Source organism: Oryctolagus cuniculus, chromosome 3 (assembly GCF_051225735.1).
Source record: "Oryctolagus cuniculus isolate XC-2025 breed Fujian yellow rabbit chromosome 3, ASM5122573v1, whole genome shotgun sequence".
NCBI classification, from domain to species: Eukaryota; Metazoa; Chordata; class Mammalia; order Lagomorpha; family Leporidae; genus Oryctolagus; species Oryctolagus cuniculus.
In genome coordinates, this window is record NC_142869.1 from 157904595 (window position 1) to 157925376 (window position 20782).

General features: G+C 39.4%; 1 protein-coding gene and 1 pseudogene across 4 annotated transcripts in view; one reads left to right on the forward strand and one right to left on the reverse strand.

Moving 5' to 3' along the window:
• Positions 1 to 942: 942 nt before the first annotated feature.
• LOC100341261 (very long chain fatty acid elongase 6 pseudogene) lies at positions 943 to 1701 on the forward strand (annotated as a pseudogene).
• Positions 1702 to 17678: 15977 nt separating this feature from the next.
• The window catches only part of AASS (aminoadipate-semialdehyde synthase), a 75086-nt gene continuing 71982 nt past the window's right edge, over positions 17679 to 20782 (reverse strand). For all 4 annotated transcript variants that reach the window (XM_008258282.5, XM_002712100.6, XM_089329482.1 and 1 more), the window contains one exon: positions 17679 to 20120. In XM_008258282.5, coding sequence (XP_008256504.3) covers positions 20002 to 20120 — 119 coding nt within the window. In that variant the 3' untranslated portion in view covers positions 17679 to 20001. The remainder of the gene's footprint in view (positions 20121 to 20782) is intronic.

Consider the following 20782-nt stretch of genomic DNA (forward strand, 5'->3'; position numbering starts at 1 on the left):
TGCCATCATCATCCTTCTTTCAACTTCCAGTAGAGGGTTGAGCAATACTCTAGCCCCTGGGGTGTAGGATGGAAAAGTCAGTATAGGATTTTTGCCTTGGATTGAGAGTACAGGAGTGAGATCCTGTACCAGGCAAATTCCAAATGCCTTCTTCCCCAGGCCAGTATTCATGGATGGGGCCTCCAGCAGTTCATTCTGAACAGCAGACCAGCTGTGGATTGGAGGCTGGTCTGGAATAGGAAAGTCAATGGTACTGAAACAGCGAACACATGGGTGCCACCTAGTGCTGAAATACCAGAAGTGTCCACAGGTAGGAAAAAAGACTGCTTAGAATTTCCGGGAGGCAGATACAAAGACACATTATAAAGACATGGGCAGGACAAGCGCTGTGTCCAAGAAGGCTAAGGCTCCACCTGCAGTGCCAGTATCCCATATGGATGCAAGTTCGCTAATGTGCCCGGGAAAGCATCAAAAGACAGCCCAGTGGACCCATGTGGGAGACCCTGATGAAGCTCCTGGGTCCTGTCTTCAGTCTGGCCCAGCTCTGGCCATGGTGGCCACTTGAGAAGTGAACCAGCAGATGGAAGCTTGCTCTCTCTCTCTCTCTCTCTCTCTCTCTGTGTGTGTGTGTGTGTGTGTGTGGTATGTCTCCTTCTCTCTCTGTATCTCTGCCTTTGAAATAAATAAACCAATCTTAAAAAATAAAAGACATAAGAAAAAATTCCTAATCATCCCTTTGCATGACATAGTATATCAACAAACATCAAGACTCTCAGAGAACCATGACTTCACCTAACCAACAAAATTAGGTGTCTGAAACAGAACAGGGACTAAGACTGTCAGGCATTCGTTTCTTCCTACGGTGGATGTGGACAGCAGGAGGAGGCGAGTCCCCTGGCTCTGAGGCCCAGAGAGAAAATAGTGATTCCAAAGATCAGCCCCATGAACATGTCAGTGTTGACTGAAAAGAGTATGAATTGGAAAAGCAATTCATTAATTTTGGTGGATGCAATAAAACTGGAAGAAATCTTTCCTGTTTTTTGCTCTGTATGCTGCCTTTATATTTGGTGGGAGGCACCTAATGAACAAACCAGTGAAGTCTGGAGGAAGCCATTAGTGCCCTGGTCTCTGACCCCTGCAATCTTCAGTGCTTTTGGAACTGGTGCTTATACAGTGTATATTTTGATGACCAAAGGCCTGAAGCAGTCAGTTGGTGATGAGAGCTTTTGCAATGGACCTGTCAACAAATTCTGGGCTTATGCTTTGCAAAGCAAAGAACTGGAACTAGGAGATACACTATCCATTATTCTGAGGACACAGAAGCTGATCTTCCTGCACTAGTACCACCACATCACTGTGCTCCTACAAAGACATGGTTGCCTGGGGTGGTAGGTTCATGATTATGAACTATGGCATGCCTGGCATGATGTAATCTTACTATGCCTTGCAGGCTGCAGGTTTCTGAATCTTCTGGAAGTTTGCCATGTTCATCACCTTGTCCCAGATCGCTCAGATGCTGATGTCATTAACTACCTGTTCTTTTATTGGATGCAGCAGGACCAGTGTCATTCTCATCTTCAGATCATCTTCTGGCCCTCACTCAGGTACCTCAGCTAGTTTGTGCTTTTCTGCCATTGTTTCTTAGAGGCCTACATCAGCAAAATGGGGAAAGCAACGAAGGCAGAATACTGTTGGAACTGAAGAGGAAGCCATAGCTCAGAGTCATCAAGAAAAGTAGCAGACAAAAGAAAATAGCACAAGGAGCCGGCGCCGCGGCTCACTAGGCTAGTCCTCCACCTGCAGCTCCAGCACACCGGGTTCTAGTCCTGGTTGCTCCTCTTCCAGTCCAGCTCTCTGCTGTGACCTGGGAAGGCAGTGGAGGATGGCCCAGGTGCTAGTCCTCCACCTGCAGCTCCAGCACACCGGTTCTGTCCCGGTTGCTCCTCTTCCAGTCCAGCTCTCTGCTGTGACCTGGGAAGGCAGTGGAGGATGGCCCAGGTGCTTGGGCCCTGCACCTGCATGGGAGACCAGGAGGAAGTGCCTGGCTCCTGGCTTCGGATCGGTGTAGCTCTGGCTGTAGCAACCATTTGGGGGGGGGGGTGAACCAACGGAAGAAAGACTTTCACTCTGTGTCTCTCTCTCACTGTCTAACTATGGCTGTCAAAAAAAAAAAAAAAAGAAAAGAAAAGAAAAAAGAAAAGAAAGAAGAGCACAAGGAATCACACATGGTGCAGCTAGCACAAAACAAAAACACAGGAGCAAACACTAAACCCGAGGCAGCTGTAGGATAATTGGGTTGACTTAACCCAGGAAATTTATCATCGTTTCAGGTGAGGACTCACTGAGTGCACCTCCAAATCAAAGCACTGCTGCTAGCGACCCTATTCCTCAATCTGTCAACTCTAGAGCAAATGAGAAAGAACTAAAGTGAGCTAGAGGCAGAGAGGGATGAGCAGAAGGCAAACAAAGGCTATTAACACTACATGAAAAAGTGTACTTACCAGATGTTCTATTTCTCTAAGGATGAAAAGAAATTGACTTTAAGAAACTGTGAGCTCACAGATGCACAATCCATTCTCATCTATTTCAGCATGAAACTGGAGCCAATAGGACAGAGATCAATGGAGAGACACAGGGTGTAGATCCAGAATGATGCTACTTTTGCAGAAAGTAAAGCCTTGTTAAAAAAAAAAAAAAAAAAAAAAAAAAAAAGGCTGTCAGAGCCTCCATAAGAAAAATGTGCTGATCATTTTTTATTTCGGTGAGAAAAAAGGACCAGTATTTTCCATTTGCTACATAGCCTCATGCTAGTGAGTTTTCTAGGACCAAAGGGGGCACAGTCCTTTTCCAAGGTTCTTTCTGGGAGGATGGTAATAAGGCAGCCTGGGTCCTCCAGGGACAGCTCCATCCCAGAGCATGTGTGACAAATGATTTGTGACTTCTACTCTTGAATGAGATAGGATGCATTTTCCTTTGTTAAGTTGCCCCATACAGAAGAGTGAAATATAGAATCAAAACCATGAAAAACCCCCATTAGCTGGGAAAGCAGACAAGCCAATGGGAAGTGAGCTGTAAATCAACTCCATAGACCACACGTATAGGCCTCCCTCTTTAACTCAACACATGCTGATTACTTGCCAAACAAAACCCTGTGGCACAGTCCATACGTTCTGTATTTTTGTGAATTTCATAAAGAAACCTGCAAGACTTCTGATATAGGGTGAACACTGTTTCTGAATCGTCTGCATTTGCTCCCCAAGCAATGTAGAGACGTTTAAAGTGCCCTCTGCTGGCTGAGTGGAGATACTTCGACAAACGTGCTTCATGGCAAGTTTGGCGAGAACCACTGACAATAAAGGCCCCCTATAGACGTATCCCTTAAATTTCAGACGCTGTAAAACTCACTTCAGATTTTTGGTCAAATCAAAAGATGTTCTTCCTGCTTCAAGTCAGTTTCAGAAATTTTTTAAAAGGGACTTTCACTCTGGAACTCATTAAGATATATTTCTTGGCCAGCGCCGCGGCTCAATAGACTAATCCTCCGCCTGCGGCGCCGGCACACCGGGTTCTAGTCCCGGTCAGGGCGCCGGATTCTGTCCTGGTTGCCCCTCTTCCAGTCCAGCTCTCTGCTATGGCCTGGGAGTGCAGTGGAGGATGGCCCAAGTGCTTGGGCCCTGCACCCCATGGGAGACCAGGAGAAGCACCTGGCTCCTGGCTTTGGATCAGTGTGGTGCACCGGCCGCGGGGGCCATTGAAGGGTGAACCAACGGCAAAAGGAAGACCTTTCTCTCTGTCTCTCTCTCTCACTGTCCACTCTGCCTGTCCAAAAAAAAAAAAAAAAAAAGGATATATTTCTTAAACACAAAAAGCTAGATAATGTTATCTGTAATATTTCAGTCCTTTACAAGCCAAATAAATGTCGATGTTCCTAGTATTTCAAAGATGCAATTATTTCAAGTTGTTAAATGTGATATAATAGTATTTTAATTGATTAAGTTGCTTAATGATTGATTTGGCAAAACAGATGAAAAGACTAGAAGCCACTGCACTGCATAGATTATGCATTGCATGTATATATGCATATAGTTATTGGGTACACTGAACTTCAAAGCTCAAATGAATAGAAACAAATTTTGTGGCTAGCAGAAAAAGAAATGGTTGTGTATCTTTCTTGCTTATTTCAGAGTGTAGAGTAAAAGGAATTTTTCAAATTATTTTTCATATTATTTTAGTTTTAATTGTGCTGTCATTCATGAAACAGAGCTGCTCTGCTTTCTGGTTAGAGATGGCAAAGGTTTTATCAGCCTCTTGTTTGTGTGTGGAACTTAAAAAGAATAAAGTTTTATTCCATCCGTGTGAAAAAAGAATGAAAGAAAGAAACAGAGCAGGTGGCAACTGATATGGAAATTCTAGGATGCAGAATTTAAAATAGTTGTCTTAAGGTGGGAAAATACCAAGAAATTATTATAATGGAGAAACATAACAGATGCAGAGTTGAAAAATACATTAGGTCAAATTAAAAGCACAGTAAAAGGTATCAATAGCAGAATAGATCAAACAGAAAAATGAAATAGTGTGCTCAAGACCAAGCTTTTGGAAAATATCCAGAGTTGAAAAGGGAATGAAGGGGAATTAAGAAAGCTTGCAGGAACTTTGGGACAACATTAAAAGAGCAAATGCCCAAGTTATTGGGGTTCTAGAGGGACTTGAGAAGACCAAAAAATAAAAAGCATATTCAAAGAGATACACAGAATTTCCCACAAGTATTCAGATACAGGAAGGTCAGAGGTCACCAATCAGATAAAAGTCACCCAATTCTACTCCAAGACTGTTACAATCAAGCTTACCAAGGTTGACGACAAAGAGAGGAATCTCAAAGCTTCAAGAAGAAAGAAACAAGTAACATATAAGACTGTACCAATTCTCCTGACTGCACACTTCTCAGCAGAAACCTTATGGGCCAGCAGAGAGTAGGATGAGATTTTCATACTATTAAAGGGTAAAAAAAAAACAAAAAAAAAAAAACAAAAAAAAAACTGTCAACCAAGAATACTGTAACCAGCAAAGATGTACTTTAGATGTGGAGAGACAAAAACAGCCCTAGACAAACAAAATCTGAGAGAATTTATTACCACCAGACCAGTTCTAAAAGATGTGCTAATGAGTTCTTTCAACTGCAAGAGATACTAACAAGTAAAAAGAAAAATATCAGAAGATAGAAAATTCACTGAATAAATAGCCTAGAAGTAAATCCTTGCATCTACCACTAACTGATCTTTGTTAAAGGGGCTAACAATAGGTTTTAGGAAAAGAACAATCTTTTCAACCAATGGTGTTGGAATAATTGGATATGCACATGCAGAACAATAAAACTATATCCCTATCTCTCACCATATACAAAAATAGGCTGAAAATGATTACAGACCTTAATGTTGGATCTGAAACTATGAAATGATAAGACAATGTAGGGGAAATGCTTCATGACATTGGAATAAACAATGATTTATGGATGTGACCCCCAAAGCACAGGAAACAGAAGGAAAACAGTCATATGTGATTTCATCAAACTAAAAAGCTCCTGCAGAGTAAAGGAAACAATCCACAGAGTTTTCTAAAAAAAAAGGAAACAGCTGACAGAATGGAAGAAAATATCTGCAGGCTATACATCTGATAAGGGGTTGATAACTAAATATATAAGGAACTCAATAACACAAATAATCCAGTTATAAAATGAGCAACATATCTGAACAGACATTATTCATAAGAAGAAATAAAAATGGCCATCAGATACATGAACACTCAGCATAACTACTTTTCAGGGAAATGCAAATCAAAACCACTTGCAGGGAGGTGAGCAGTTAATAAGATTGAAAAGATTTACGGGGAGGGGCATTTATGCACTTCTCTACAGGCTTGAATAAGGAGTCTGAACTTTGTGCTGGGAGAAATGGAGAGCCCTCTACAGGGCTTAAGCAGGGGAGGAACATAAGCATATTTGTAGTTTTAAAAGATTGATGTGTTTGTGATAAGGAGAATGGATAACAGGGATAATGATAGAGGCAGACAAGTCAGGCAAGAAAGCTGTAGCAATGATCCATGTAAAATATGATAGTAGTCTGAATGGGGTTAGTTGCACATGGGTACAGAGATACAGGTGGCATCAAAGAATTTAATGAAAAGAGGAAAAAACCTCAATTTGTTGAATGGGGGAATGCAATAAAGTAGAGCATCAAGGATTATAACCATAGCAATCAGATAATTGTTTCCATTTCTTGAAATGAGTAATCATGTGGAGGATCTGTTTTAAGAATAAATTACTGGAATTGTCCTATTGATAAAAACTATATTATAAACTCTTAAATCTACATTGAGTTTAAGAAGTCTGGGGAATATCCAGACAGATGTCAGTAGGTGGTTGCATATACACTCTGAACCTCAGGTAAGAACGTTTGGGATTCAGCTGGCATTCCAATGGTATTCAGATGGTACTCAAAGGCATAGGACAGCATACATGCATGCACCCAGAGAGACTGTACACAGAGAAAGGAAATAAAAGCCAAGAAAAAAATGTGAAGACCATCAACATTCGAGCAATGATCAGATGAATGAGTGGCTCAAAGGACCATCATCGTCATTAAGCATGTGACTTTTAAGCCATTTGCACAATTTCAGCCAATGTTAAAACTTAAATGTCATAATCCAGAAACTAAGTAGAACCACTGTGCCAAATATATTTGGTTAAGATTGCTAAAATATTTTAACAATTCGCGCCTTTCTGAGTTGCTGCTCTGTCATCTATCTTCTTGATTTCCTCCACATTTTTATACCAATTCTGGTTTATTCTGTGTACCAACTCCCATTTGACTTCTATTTCCTTGTAAGTATTTCTCTCGAGATGATGAGAACGAGCTATCTTTTATCAATAGTTTGTTAATACAGCAAGCACAGCTTTTCTATATTGGGGTTATCAGGTTTCTGTGGAGGAATGTTTTACTCTGTGCCAGCCTTGCTATGAACCACGCTCAGAAGAAATGAACTCAAATTATTGGAGCCAAGTGCCTGGTTAGCTGTGCCTGGCAACATTCCAGAGTCATCTTCAATCAAAGATGAGAGAAATATCAATGCAATTCATGAGGCTCTGAGGCTGGGAGTGGGATTTCCAGGGTTTATGAATTTCTATACACATTATCAATCCACATAAGACTAGAAGGCACTAGAAATCTTCTATTTCACTACACCAACAACTTAAACTAGAGAAATGTAAACTCTTAACCTAACAAGTTAGGATTCTTAACACTGTGATTTGTAATTCTTGCTAATTAATATAAATTAAGAACCAGTATTATGACTAAAACAAAATTGGCAAAAGGAAGTTATTAGATAAGATGTGAATGATTAGTAAGTATTGCTCCGGAACAGCCATCTTTTCTCATTGGATCCATTCCAATAAAAGTCAGGTCCGGTAAATGAAGTTCCACTGCAAACAATCCATAAATATAAACCATTCTGAAGAAAGTTAATACCATATAAAATATGATAAGGTTAGCTACTTTGCATGAATGTACAAATCGTGCACTAATAGAAGGGGGACTTAATTATAACATTGACATTGAATATTTGTATATTTATTAAGACAATTTCCATCAGAAAGTAGTAGCATGTTTTGTTCTAATATACATTTGGAAACAAGTTTTTTTTAGATGTATTTGTTGTAATTTTATTTGAAAGAGAGAGAGAGAGACAGAAAGGGATCTCTCATTCATTGGTTCACTCCTCAGATTCCCACAACAGCTGGGGCTGAATCCAGCCAAAGTCAGGATCCAGAAGCCTGGAACTTAGTCTGGGTCTCCTATGTAGATGGCAGGAACTCAGATACTTGCTTTTAAAGATTTATATATTTATTTATTTATTTAAAAAGCAGTGTGGCAGAGAGACAAAGATCTTCCATCCACTGCTTTACTTCTTACACGGTGGCAACAGCCAGGGCTGGGCCAAGCCAAAGCCAGGAGAAAGTAACTTCAACCAGGTCTCCCACATGGCTGGCAGGGTTTCAAGGGTTTGAGCTGTCATCCATTGCTTCCCAGCTCTCTTAGCAGGGAGCTGAATTGAAAGTGGAGTAGCCAAGACTCCAGCTCGCAGTCCAATACTGGACGTGGGCATTCTAAGCAGCAGTTTTACCTTCTGTGCCACAATGCCCACCCCAGGGATCCAAGTACTTGAGCCATCATCTGCTGTCTCCCAGGGTTCACAATAGCAAGAAGTTGAGTAGAAAGGAATTGGAGGAGCCAGGGCATGAACCAGTCACTCTGGCTAAAAAAAATTCTAGCATAGATGCTCTATGTCTCCAAATTTCTGCTAGGAGATCAGTAATAGATTTTCTCCTGATTTTCTATTCCTTATACAAACCTTGTTTCTTCCAAGTTGCTTTTACTTTTCTTACCTTATCTTTCTTTAAATAGTTTCTTGCACTGGGCTCTGTGTTCCATATTAAATTTTTTTCTCAGATGTCTAGGCTGTCTGATCATTTTCAAAATTGTGGTAGTAAAACACTGAATGAAAGCTATGTGCCTGTAGGTGGTATTTGTAGACTGAGATCCTTGTGGAGAGGAAATCAGGCTGGGCTTCTTTGAATGGGAAGCCTTTGTTTACCACAGCTTTAGTTCTTTTCTCTTGAGCTGGTAAGGGACCCAGGGGCAAACACTTACAATGTGCCTGGGAAGTAGAAGATCGGTGTAGAATTCATCACACTGCATCTACTGCGATCTAGTCTCTTGTGAGTCTAGAACAAGGGAAACTGAACGATCCTCATACAAATATTGGTATTATTCAGAAGGGGCCAAAACAGGTAGAAAGATCTAGAAAATGTGAACATTATTTTTAGTAGAGTAGTTGGCCCAGGGATCCACAAATTATAGTTCAAGGGCCAAATCTCTTATTGTAAGCAAGCTGTTATTGGAAAACTGCTTTGGGTGGGTAGGTAGGTAGGTAGATAGATAGATAGATAGATAGATATAGATAGATAGATAGATGATAGATAGATAGATATCTCCACACTACAAATGTAGAAATGAGCAATTATAACACGTTTGCTCTGCACAGCCTAAAATATTTACTGTCTGGCCCTTTATAGAAAAAAAATGGTTGACACTTGGCAGAGCCCTGTGCTTATAACTGTAACACATGTGATTTTCCCAAGACCCTACTAACACCACCTAGAACCACCTTTAAAAAAAAGATTTAGGGCGGAGCCAAGATCGCGGAATAGTGAGGGTGCGCACCGATAGTCCGGGAAAATTTAGTTTAATAAAAGCGGAGTTACGGTAGCCTCAGAAAAAGGATCAGCAAAAAATTGCAGAAGAAACTCTTCCAGAGCTATTTGCTGTGAGTCAAAGGACCTACTGGGAGAGCAGGGTCGCCCACTACACGGAAGCCGAACCGCGGGAGCCGCAGAGTCTGAGCGCCAGTTCGGGAAGGGGAGTCTATGTGACAAAGAAACCAGCGGGGAGAGGAGAGATGCCCAGGGCTCCGAGTCCACACATCGGCGCTGGAAGTGGAGGTGAGCTTAGTAACCGGAGACATTGGCGGGGAAACGGCAGACAGAATTTTAGAGGGACGCGGGTTTTGAAGCGCAAAGTGCAACAGACTGACTACAGGAGAGAAGGAAAAATAAATAAATAAATAAATAAATAAATAAAAAGGTGGGGGCATACTGGTACAGACAAGTTCCACTCTCCACCAACCTTGCAAAGGCCAGCAAGAGACAAAGAGCTGGGATATACATAATGAAAGGGGAGAGTTAAGACTACAATTCAGTAGCCTAGGCAACCCAGTGGGAGTCCACAGGACTCTTTGGATAGAAGCCAGCAAAGCTAAATACCATCCATTCTGCTCAGCCTTGCAGTATTACTTACCTCCTGAACAAAAAATAAAATAAAATAAAATAAATAAATAAATAATGAGAGATTTACCACGCATAACCTGAGAGTGTCACCTTTGCACACCTGTAACCCTGAAGAACCAAGCAGAGCTCTCAGGCCACACCCATCTCAAGCCTCCAAGGCTCCTCCATCAGCAGGCAGTACACTTAACACAGACATAGTATAATAATAATAATAATAAAAAAAAAACCTCACAGTGAGGGAAACAGAATTAACCATGCCAAGCAATAAACACAGAAATCGAGGGAACAAGATCAACGATGACATTATGATGCCTCCAAATAAACAAAACACCCCAAACCAAGATTATGAAGATGATGAGATAGAGGAAATGCAAGATACGGATTTCAAAAAATTTATGATAAGAACATTTGGAAGTTTTCAAAAGCAAATCCTTGAACTACAGAAATCCTTATTGGACAGGATTGAAAATCTCTCTCATGAAAATGAAATTTTAAGGAAGAATCAAAATGAAACACAGAAACTAGTAGAGCAGGAAAGTGTGATAGTGAAGAGAAATCAAAATGAAATGAAGAGCTCAATAGATCAAATGACAAACACATTAGAGAGCCTTAAAAACAGAATGGGTGAAGCAGAAGAGAGAATATCGGACTTAGAAGATAGAGCACAGGAAAACATACAGTCAAACCAAAGAAAAGAAGAGGAAATTAGAAATCTAAAAAATATTGTTGGGAATCTACAGGATACTATTAAAAAAACCAACATTCGGGTTCTAGGAGTTCCTGAAGGCATGGAGAGAGAGAAAGGATTAGAAGGCCTTTTTAGTGAGATACTAGCAGAGAACTTTCCGGGTCTGGAGAAGGACAGAGACATCCTAGTACAGGAAGCTCATAGAACTCCCAGTAAACATGACCAAAGAGATCCTCACCACGACACGTTGTAATTAAACTCACCACAGTGAAACATAAAGAAAAGATCCTAAAATGTGCAAGAGAGAAATGTCAGATTACTCTCAGAGGATCTCCAATCAGACTCACAGCAGACTTCTCATCAGAAACACTACAGGCTAGGAGGGAATGGCGAGACATAGCACAGGTGCTAAGAGAGAAAAATTGCCAGCCCAGAATATTATATCCTGCTAAGCTCTACTTTGTGAATGAAGGTGAAATAAAGACCTTTCATAGCAAACAGAAATTGAAAGACTTTGTGGCCACTCGTCCGGCCCTGCAAAAGATACTTAAAGATGTGCTACACTCAGAAACACAGAAACACGGCCATCAATATGAAAGAAGGGAAAGGAAGAACACCTACCAGTAAAAGAGCATCGGAAGCTCAAAGCATATACTAGAAAATACCTCCAGGAAAATGGCAGGGCAAAGTCACTATGTATCAATAGTCACATTAAATGTGAATGGCCTGAACTGTCCAGTTAAAAGACACAGACTGGCTGACTGGCTTAAGGAACAACACCCAACTATTTGTTGCCTACAAGAAACACATCTCTCTAACAAAGATGCATGCAGTCTGAAAGTGAAAGGTTGGAAAAAGATATTCCATGCCAACAAAAAACAAAAAAAAAAGCAGGTGTAGCCATATTAATATCAGACAAAATAAACTTTAATACAAACACTGTTAAGAGAGACAAAGAGGGGCACTATATAATGATTAAGGGTTCAATTCAACAGGAAGATATAACAATTATCAATGTATATGCACCTAATTACAGGGCACCGGTCTATTTAAAAGATATGTTAAGGGACTTAAAGGGAGACTTAGATTCCAATACAATAGTACTGGGGGACTTCAATACAACACTCTCAGAAATAGATAGATCATCCAGACAGAAGATCAACCAGGAAACAGCAGATTTAATCGACACTATTGCCCAAATGGATCTAACAGATATCTACAGAACTTTCAATCCTACATCTAAAGGCTTTACATTCTTCTCAGCAGTGCATGGAACCTTCTCTAGGATTGATCACATACTAGGTCATAAAGCAAGTCTCAGCAAATTTAAAAGAATTAGAATCATACCATGCAGCTTCTCAGACCACAGTGGAATGAAGCTGGAAATTAGCAACTCAGGAAACCCCAGAAAGTATGCAAACACAAGGAGACTGAACAACATCCTCCTGAATGAACCCTGGGTCATTCAAGAAATCAAAAGAGAAATCAGAAACTTGCTGGAAGTAAATGAGGATAACAACACAACATATCAAAACTTATGGGATACGGCAAAAGCAGTATTGAAAGGCAAGTTTATAGCAATAGGGGCCTATATCAAGAAATTGGAAAGGCACCAAATAAATGAGCTTTCAGCACATCTCAAGGACCTAGAAAATTTGCAGCAAACCAGACCCAAATCTAGTAGGAGAAGAGAAATAATTAAAATCAGAGAAGAAATTAACAGGATTGAATCCAAAAAAAAAAAAACATTACAAAAAATCAGCCAAGCGAAGAGCTGGTTTTTTGAAAAAAATAAACAAAATTGACACCCCATTGGCCCAAATAACTAAAAAAAGAAAAGACCCAAATCAATAAAATCAGAGATGAAAAAGGAAACATAACAACAGACACCACAGAAATAAAAAGAATCATCAGAAATTACTACAAGGACTTGTATGCCAGCAAACAGGGAAATCTATCAGAAATGGATAGATTCCTGGACACATGCAATCTACCTAAATTGAACCAGGAAGACATAGAAAACCTAAATAGACCCATAACTGAAACAGAAATTGAAACCGTAATAAAGGCCCTCCCAACAAAGAAAAGCCCAGGACCAGATGGATTCACTGCTGAATTCTACCAGACATTTAAAGAAGAACTAATCCCATTTCTTCTCAAACTATTCAGAACAATCGAAAAAGAGGGAATCCTCCCAAATTCTTTCTATGAAGCCAGCATCACCTTAATCCCTAAGCCAGAGAAAGATGCAGCACTGAAAGAAAATTATAGACCAATATCCCTGATGAACATAGACGCAAAAATCCTCAATAAAATTCTCGCCAACAGAATACAACAACACATCAGGAAAATCATCCACCCAGACCAAGTGGGATTTATCCCTGGTATGCAGGGATGGTTCAACATTCGCAAATCAATCAATGTGATTCATCACATTAACAGACTGCAGAAGAAAAACCATATGATTATCTCAATAGATGCCGAGAAAGCATTTGCTAAGATTCAACACCCTTTCATGATGAAAACTCTAAGCAAATTGGGTATAGAAGGAACATTCCTCAATATAATCAAAGCAATTTATGAAAAGCCCACAGCCAGCATCCTATTGAATGGGGAAAAGTTGGAAGCATTTCCACTGAGATCTGGCACCAGACAGGGATGCCCACTCTCACCACTTCTATTTAACATAGTTCTGGAAGTTTTAGCCAGAGCCATCAGACAAGAAAAAGAAATTAAAGGAATACAAATTGAGAAGGAAGAAGTCAAACTATCCCTCTTTGCAGATGATATGATTCTTTACTTAGGGGATCCAAAGAACTCTACTAAGAGACCATTGGAACTCATAGAGGAGTTTGGCAAAGTGGCAGGATATAAAATCAATGCACAAAAATCAACAGCCTTTGTATACACAAGCAATGCCATGGCTTAGAAAGAACTGCAAAGATCAATCCCATTCACAATAGCTAAAAAAACAATCAAATACCTTGGAATAAACTTAACCAAGGATGTTAAAGATCTCTACGATGAGAATTACAAAATCTTAAAGAAAGAAATAGAAGAGGATACCAAAAAATGGAAAAATCTTCCATGCTCATGGATTGGAAGAATCAATATCATCAAAATGTCCATTCTCCCAAAAGCAATTTATAGATTCAATGCAATCCCAATCAAGATACCAAAGACATTCTTCTCAGATCTAGAAAAAATGATGCTGAAATTCATGGAGGCACAAGAGACCTCGAATAGCTAAAGCAATCTTGTACAACAAAAACAAAGCCGGAGGCATCACAATACCAGATTTCAGGACATACTACAGGGCAGTTGTAATCAAAACAGCATGGTACTGGTACAGAAACAGATGGATAGACCAATGGAACAGACTTGAAACACCAGAAATCAACCCAAACATCTACAGCCAACTTATATTTGATCAAGGATCTAAAACCAATTCCTGGAGCAAGGACAGTCTATTCAATAAATGGTGCTGGGAAAACTGGATTTCCACGTGCAGAAGCATGAAGCAAGACCCCTACCTTACACCTTACACAAAAATCCACTCAACGTGGGTTAAAGACCTAAATCTATGACCTGACACCATCAAGTTATTAGAGAACATTGGAGAAACCCTTCAAGATATTGGCACAGGCAAAGAATTTCTGGAAAAGACCCGGGAGGCACAGGCAGTCAAAGCCAAAATCAACTATTGGGATTGCATCAAATTGAGAAGTTTCTGTACTGCAAAAGAAACAGTCAGGAGAGTGAAGAGACAACCAACAGAATGGGAAAAAATATTTGCAAACTATGCAACAGATAAAGGGTTAATAACCAGAATCTACAAAGAGATCAAGAAACTCCACAAAAACAAAACCAACAACCCACTTAAGAGATGGGCCAAGGACCTCAATAGACATTTTTCAAAAGAGGAAATCCAAATGGCCAACAGGCACATGAAAAAATGTTCAAGGTCACTAGCAATCAGGGAAATGCAAATCAAAACCACAATGAGGTTTCACCTCACCCCAGTTAGAATGGCTCACATACAGAAATCTACCAACAACAGATGCTGGCGAGGATGTGGGGAAAAAGGGACACTAACCCACTGTTGGTTGGACTGCAAACTGGTCAAGCCACTATGGAAGTCAGTCTGGAGATTCCTCAGAAACCTGAAGATAACCCTACCATTCGACCCAGCCATCCCACTCCTTGGGATTTACCCAAAGGAATTTAAATTGGCAAACAAAAAAGTGGTCTGCACCCTAATGTTTATTGCAGCACAATTCACAATAGCCAAGACCTGGAACCAACCTAAATGCCCATCAACGGTAGACTGGATAAAGAAATTATGGGATATGTACTCTTTAGAATACTATACTGCAGTAAGAAACAATGAAATCCAGTCATTTGCAACAAAATGGAGGAATCTGGAACACATCATGCTGAGTGAAATAAGCCAGTCCCAAAGGGACAAATACCATATGTTCTCCCTGATCGGTGACAACTGACTGAACACCAAAAAGGAAACCTGTTGAAGTGAAATGGACACTATGAGAAACGGTGACTTGATCAGCATAGCCCTGACTGTTAATGAACAACTTAATACATTATCCCTCTTAGTTTTTTTTGTCTGTTCTACTTAATATGACTGGTTTAATTCTGTAATTTATACACAGTTATTCTTAAGTGTTGAAATTTAACTGAAATGTGATCCCTGTTAAACATAAGAGTGGGAATAAGAGAGGGAAGAGATGTACAATTTGGGACATGCTCAGGCTGACTTGCCCCAAATGGTAGAGTTAGAAACATACCAGGGGACTCCAATTCAATCCCATCAAGGTGGCATGTACCAATGCCATCTCACTAGTCCAAGTGATCAATTTCAGTTCACAATTGATCATAATGAAAGGACTAAGAGTCAAAGGGAGCACATAAACAAGTCTAGTACCTGCTAATACTAACCGATAGAATAAATAAAGGGGAGAGTGATCCAACATGGGAAGCGAGATACTCAGCAGACTCATAGAATGGCGGATGTCCTAAACAGCACTCTGGCCTCAGAATCAGCCCTAAAGGCATTCGGATCTGGCTGAAAAGCCCATGAGAGTATTTCAGGCTTGGAAAGTCAAAACACTCAGGCAAAAAAAAAAAAAAAAACAACAACAACAACAAAAAAAAAAACCTAAATGAAAGATCTCTGTGAGATCCCAGTGGAAAGAACAGGTCTTCAAAGAAGGAGGTACCTTTCTCTGAGGGAGGAGAGAACCTCCACTTTGACTATGACCTTGTCTAAATAAGATAAGAGTCGGAGAACTCAAGGGGCTTCCATAGCCTTGGAAACTCATGACTGGTGCATAGGGAGATTACTGAGGCCATAAACAAGAGTGTCAATTTGTAAAGTCAACAACAGGAGTCACTGTGCACTTACTCCTCATGTAGGATCTCTGTCCTTAGCATGCTGTACATTGAGACTTAATGCTATAACGAGTACTCAAACAGTATATTTCACTCTGTGTTTCTATGGGGGTGCAAACTGTTGAAAGCTTTACTTAATGTATACTAAACTGATCTTCTGTAAAAAAAAAAAAAAAAAAAGAAGAACAAGAAATTATCAGTTCCCAACTTGACTCTCACTGGGATTAAACATGACAATAGGTCTGATCTGATTTCATCATCATTTAAAAAATCATCTATTATTTTTCACTTTATGTTTCTGTGTGGGAGCAAACTGTTGAAATCTTTACTTAATGTATGCTAAACTGATCTTCTGTATATTAAGAGAATTGAAAATGAATCTTGATGTGAATGGAAGGGGAGAGGGAGTGGGAGAGGGGAGGGTTGCGGGTGGGAGGGACGTTATGGGGGGGAAGCCATTGTAATCCATAAGCTGTACTTTGGAAATTTATATTCATTAAATAAAAGTTAAAAAAAAAGATTTATTCATTTATTTGAAAGACAGAGTTAGAGAGAGCGAGTGAGAGAGGTTTCCCATCTGCTGGTTCACTCCCCAAATGGCCGCAACAACTGGAGCTGTGTCAATCCAAAGCTAGGTGCCAGGAGCTTCTTCTGGGTCTCCCACATGAGTGCAGGGGCCCACGGACTTGGTCCACCTCCTACTGTTTTCCCAGGCTATAGCAGAGAGCTGGATCGTAAGAGGAGCAACCAGGTCTTGAACCAGCGCCCATATGGGATACCGGCACTGCGGGCTGTGGCTTTACTGGCTAAGACACAGTGCTGGCCCCTAACACCACCTTTAATACTGGAATTTCTATAGGTAGATTTGATTCTGAGAGCTAAGGCAGTGTTTGATTACACATAGCTTTCTTCAAGCTCACTGAGATTTCCTTTTCTGTAACCACCAACATTGATCAGCTCTTCAATTACATCCCCTTTATCATGTATTTTTATCAAAAAGCTCAAACTAGTTATATTGACAGCTTACAAGTGCCCCCATTCCATTAAGGTGCTGCTTTCCCAGTTCCCAATCTTTGAAATATTCTAGATTGGGGGTGAAATCAATGTGACAAAAGATATTTCCTAATTGGCTGATGTTGTGATGGAAACAATTCCATTACAAATTTTTTTTTTTTTTTAAACAGGGGAGAGAGAGCGTGGTCTTCCATCTGTTGATTCACTCCCTAAATGGCTGCAACAGCTGGGGCTAGGCCAGGTCAAAGCCAGGAGCTTCTTGCTGGTCTCCCATGTGGGTATAGGGGCCCAACTACTTGCACCATCATCTGCTGCTTTCCCAAGCACATTAGCAGGGTGCTGAATCAAAAGTGGAGCAACCAAGACTTGAGCCAGTACCCATATGGGATTTTAGCACTGAGGATGGCGGCTTATTCTGCTGCACCACAGGGCTGGCCCAAAAATGTATTTACTTATTTTGGATTATTGATGTACATATATTATTTATAATAGAATGGGCCAGCCCTTAATCATTTTGACCCATTCCAAATATAACATCAAATGCTTTCTCAATTGTTATATACCCCAAGTTTAGCACCTGTTTACTTCAAAGGCAGAATTAGTTTCAATGAGATATGAGCAAAATGCATGAAGGTAAAAGAAACAATTTATATCTCTAAAGACAAGTTATTTCCCAAAGGAGCAAATTTTATTTGTTATTTTGTCTTTTTATAACAATGTAAGTGCAATTCACATACCATAACATTCACACAAATTATACAATTCAGTGGTTTTTAGTACATCCACAGTGGTGCCACCATTACCACAGTCAACTCTACAATGTTTTTATTATTCCAAAAAGAAACTCCACACTCATTAGCAGTCACTCCATCTTCCTCTTCCAGCCCTCCTGTCCTGGGCAATCATTAATCTACTTTTCACATAAATTTTCTTGTTCTGGACACTTCATATAGATGAAATCATAAAATGATGTGGCATTTTGAGTCTAACTTCCTTCACTTGGCATATTTTCAATGTCTATCCATGTTGTAGACAATATCTATGCATTGTTTCTTTTCTGTGGCTGGCTACTATCCCAACGTATGCATATATCACATTTTATATATTCCTTTATTCATTGATGAACATTGAACATTTGTGTTGTTTCTATTTTTAGCTATTATGAATACAGCTGCTAGGAACATCTCTGCATGAGTTTTTGAGTAGATACATGTTTTCATTTTTTTCCTGAGTATGCATCAGTAGGGTATGAGGGTTCCAATTTCTCATCCTCACCAGTATGTGTTGTCATCATTTGTATTAGGTCCGTCCTTGTGGGTAAAGTGGTATCTCATCCACTTGATTTATATGCCCCTTCTGGCTAATGATGTTGGGAATCTTGGCATGAGCTCATTGGCCTCCTAGATAGCTTCTTTGGAGAATTGTCAATGCAGATCCCTTGTCTATTTTAAAAATTAGGTTATTTATCTTTTTATTGTTCAGTTACAACAGTTCTTTTTATATTCTGTATAGAAGTTCCTCCATTACCTGATATAAGATCAACAACATTTTTCTCTCATTCTGTGGGTCTTTTTCCTTTCTTGATGGTGTTTTAGGAAGCACAAAATGTTTTGAGTTTGATGACTGCGATGAATTATTTTTTTCTTTTGTTACATGTGTTTTGAGTGATTTTTATTTAAGAAAGCAGTACTTAATACAAGTTCATAAAGACACCCACATTTTCTTCTAAGCATTTTACAGTTTTAGCTCTTATATTTAGTGTAAAAATACATTTTGAATTAAATTTTATATGTGGTATGAGGTAAGGATTTGATTTCAGTATTTTGCATGTATATCTATAGACTTCCAAGCACCATTTGATAGAAAAGATATCCTCCCCCAGAATTGTTTTAGCACCTTTTAGACATAAATGTATTATTTCTAGACCCACAATTCTATTACTATCCTATTCCTGATGATGCTGAAAACTGAATCACTCTCATCATTTTTTGTTCTTTGTTTATTTATTGATACTATATAAAAAAGACAATCAGTTTCTAAACACTAATGTGTTCTGACACTTTGCTGAATTCATTTATTAATTCTTTATTTAAGAGTGTATCTTTGGATTTTCTATGGATTTCCTTTGGGTTTCTATGAATAAGAGCACATAATCTGTGGTAGAGTTTTACTTCTACCTCTCCACCCTGGATCATTTTTATTTCATTTTCTTGCCTAATTGTCCAGTATAAGCTGCACAGAAAGGCTCAGAGCAGACACTGTTGCCTTCTTGCTGATCTTAGGGAGAAATCATTTGGTCTTTCATCATCAAGTATGAGGCAAGCTCTGGGTTTTTCACGGATGCCTTTTTCAGAGTGAGGAAGTTCCCTTTTAGTTTATTGAGGCCTCTTATTACAAAAAGGTGTTTGATTTTGTTAAATACTTTTACTATGCCTTATGAGGTGATCAAGTGAGTTGAGTTTAATGTTATTTAGTCCCTTTTCCATAAACTCAAGAGAAAACTATAAGAAAGATACTTACTAAATAAATTGTAACCTTACTAAAAAGGCATTAAATAGCACTTTGTAAAGGTTTGTTAATAAGTAACCTAAAGGACTCTAAAAAGAATCAATTTGAAAAATGCAAAAGTATAGCTAAGGGATGACATTTTTGTAACCAAAAAAGTAAAACTGCATCTCTGATTTTAGAAAATGTGTTCTTGTAAGAAAAAAGTGACACAATAAATTAACAAATAGCATGATCACTACCACTTTCACATGCTTATGAAAAAATACATAGAATTATTAAATTCTGGTAGTTACTGGCACCTCCTATTCCAAACATTTTCATATTAAAATAAAACTTTATGTTTAAAAAAATAATTATATTGACTTAATCAAAATACATTGTGCTTTATACTTTATAAAATAGCACATTGACAAGCATCTTTGTCACGCAAGTGATTAGAGCTGTGTTGCCTGGGAAGATGAAAACAAAATATAATTCCCAATCATGGTTTGATTGTGCTCCGTGTAGTATAGATAATGCCCTCTGCTTTAATCCGCTCCAGTATTGGTCCATAGATCTCCTTTGAAAAGGGTCCCATCAGGCCTTTGGCTTGGATTTCACCTAGAGGAACATAAATGTGTGATTACCATTTCAAAGGCGGTATAGAAGTTTCATTTCCCCAGCAAGAGTCACCACATGGAAGGTGTCACCCCACAGTAAACTCAGTAGGCTGTTGGAGGAATGGGCATTTTTTAGTTGTTTAAATGTCCCCTGCTAAATGATTACTTGATCAACATTCTGTAAGGACAGTGGGTAGGTTTTAGATTGAAAACACAGCTGGATTTAGAAAGAATGTCAGAATTTGTACACCTAGCTGCATTCATTACTGCTAGGACAGAGAAGAAAGAGAAGAAAGGAAGCCTGACTGGTCTGTTAACTGGCTGGTGCTATTTTTGCTACAGGGATTACACCAACAGAGTGAATTGAAGCCACCCTGATTATGTGAGCACCATCACCTACTAGAAGGCTCTTTATTGAGTCCATACACTTTGCTTCAAGGCTGCAATGACCCCATGCCTGATCACTTCTTCACTGGGTTCCTCAGTAACTAAATCCAGGTTAATTTTATATTAGCTGACATGTCATTGTAGATAAGTTTTCTCATTATTTCATGGTTATATGCCATCATGATTTCTACCCCCTCCTCAGTCTTTCAAAAGGGTCAAATAAAGGATTCTATACAGAGGTGATACTTATTGAATCTTAAGGGGAGAGTGGAGACT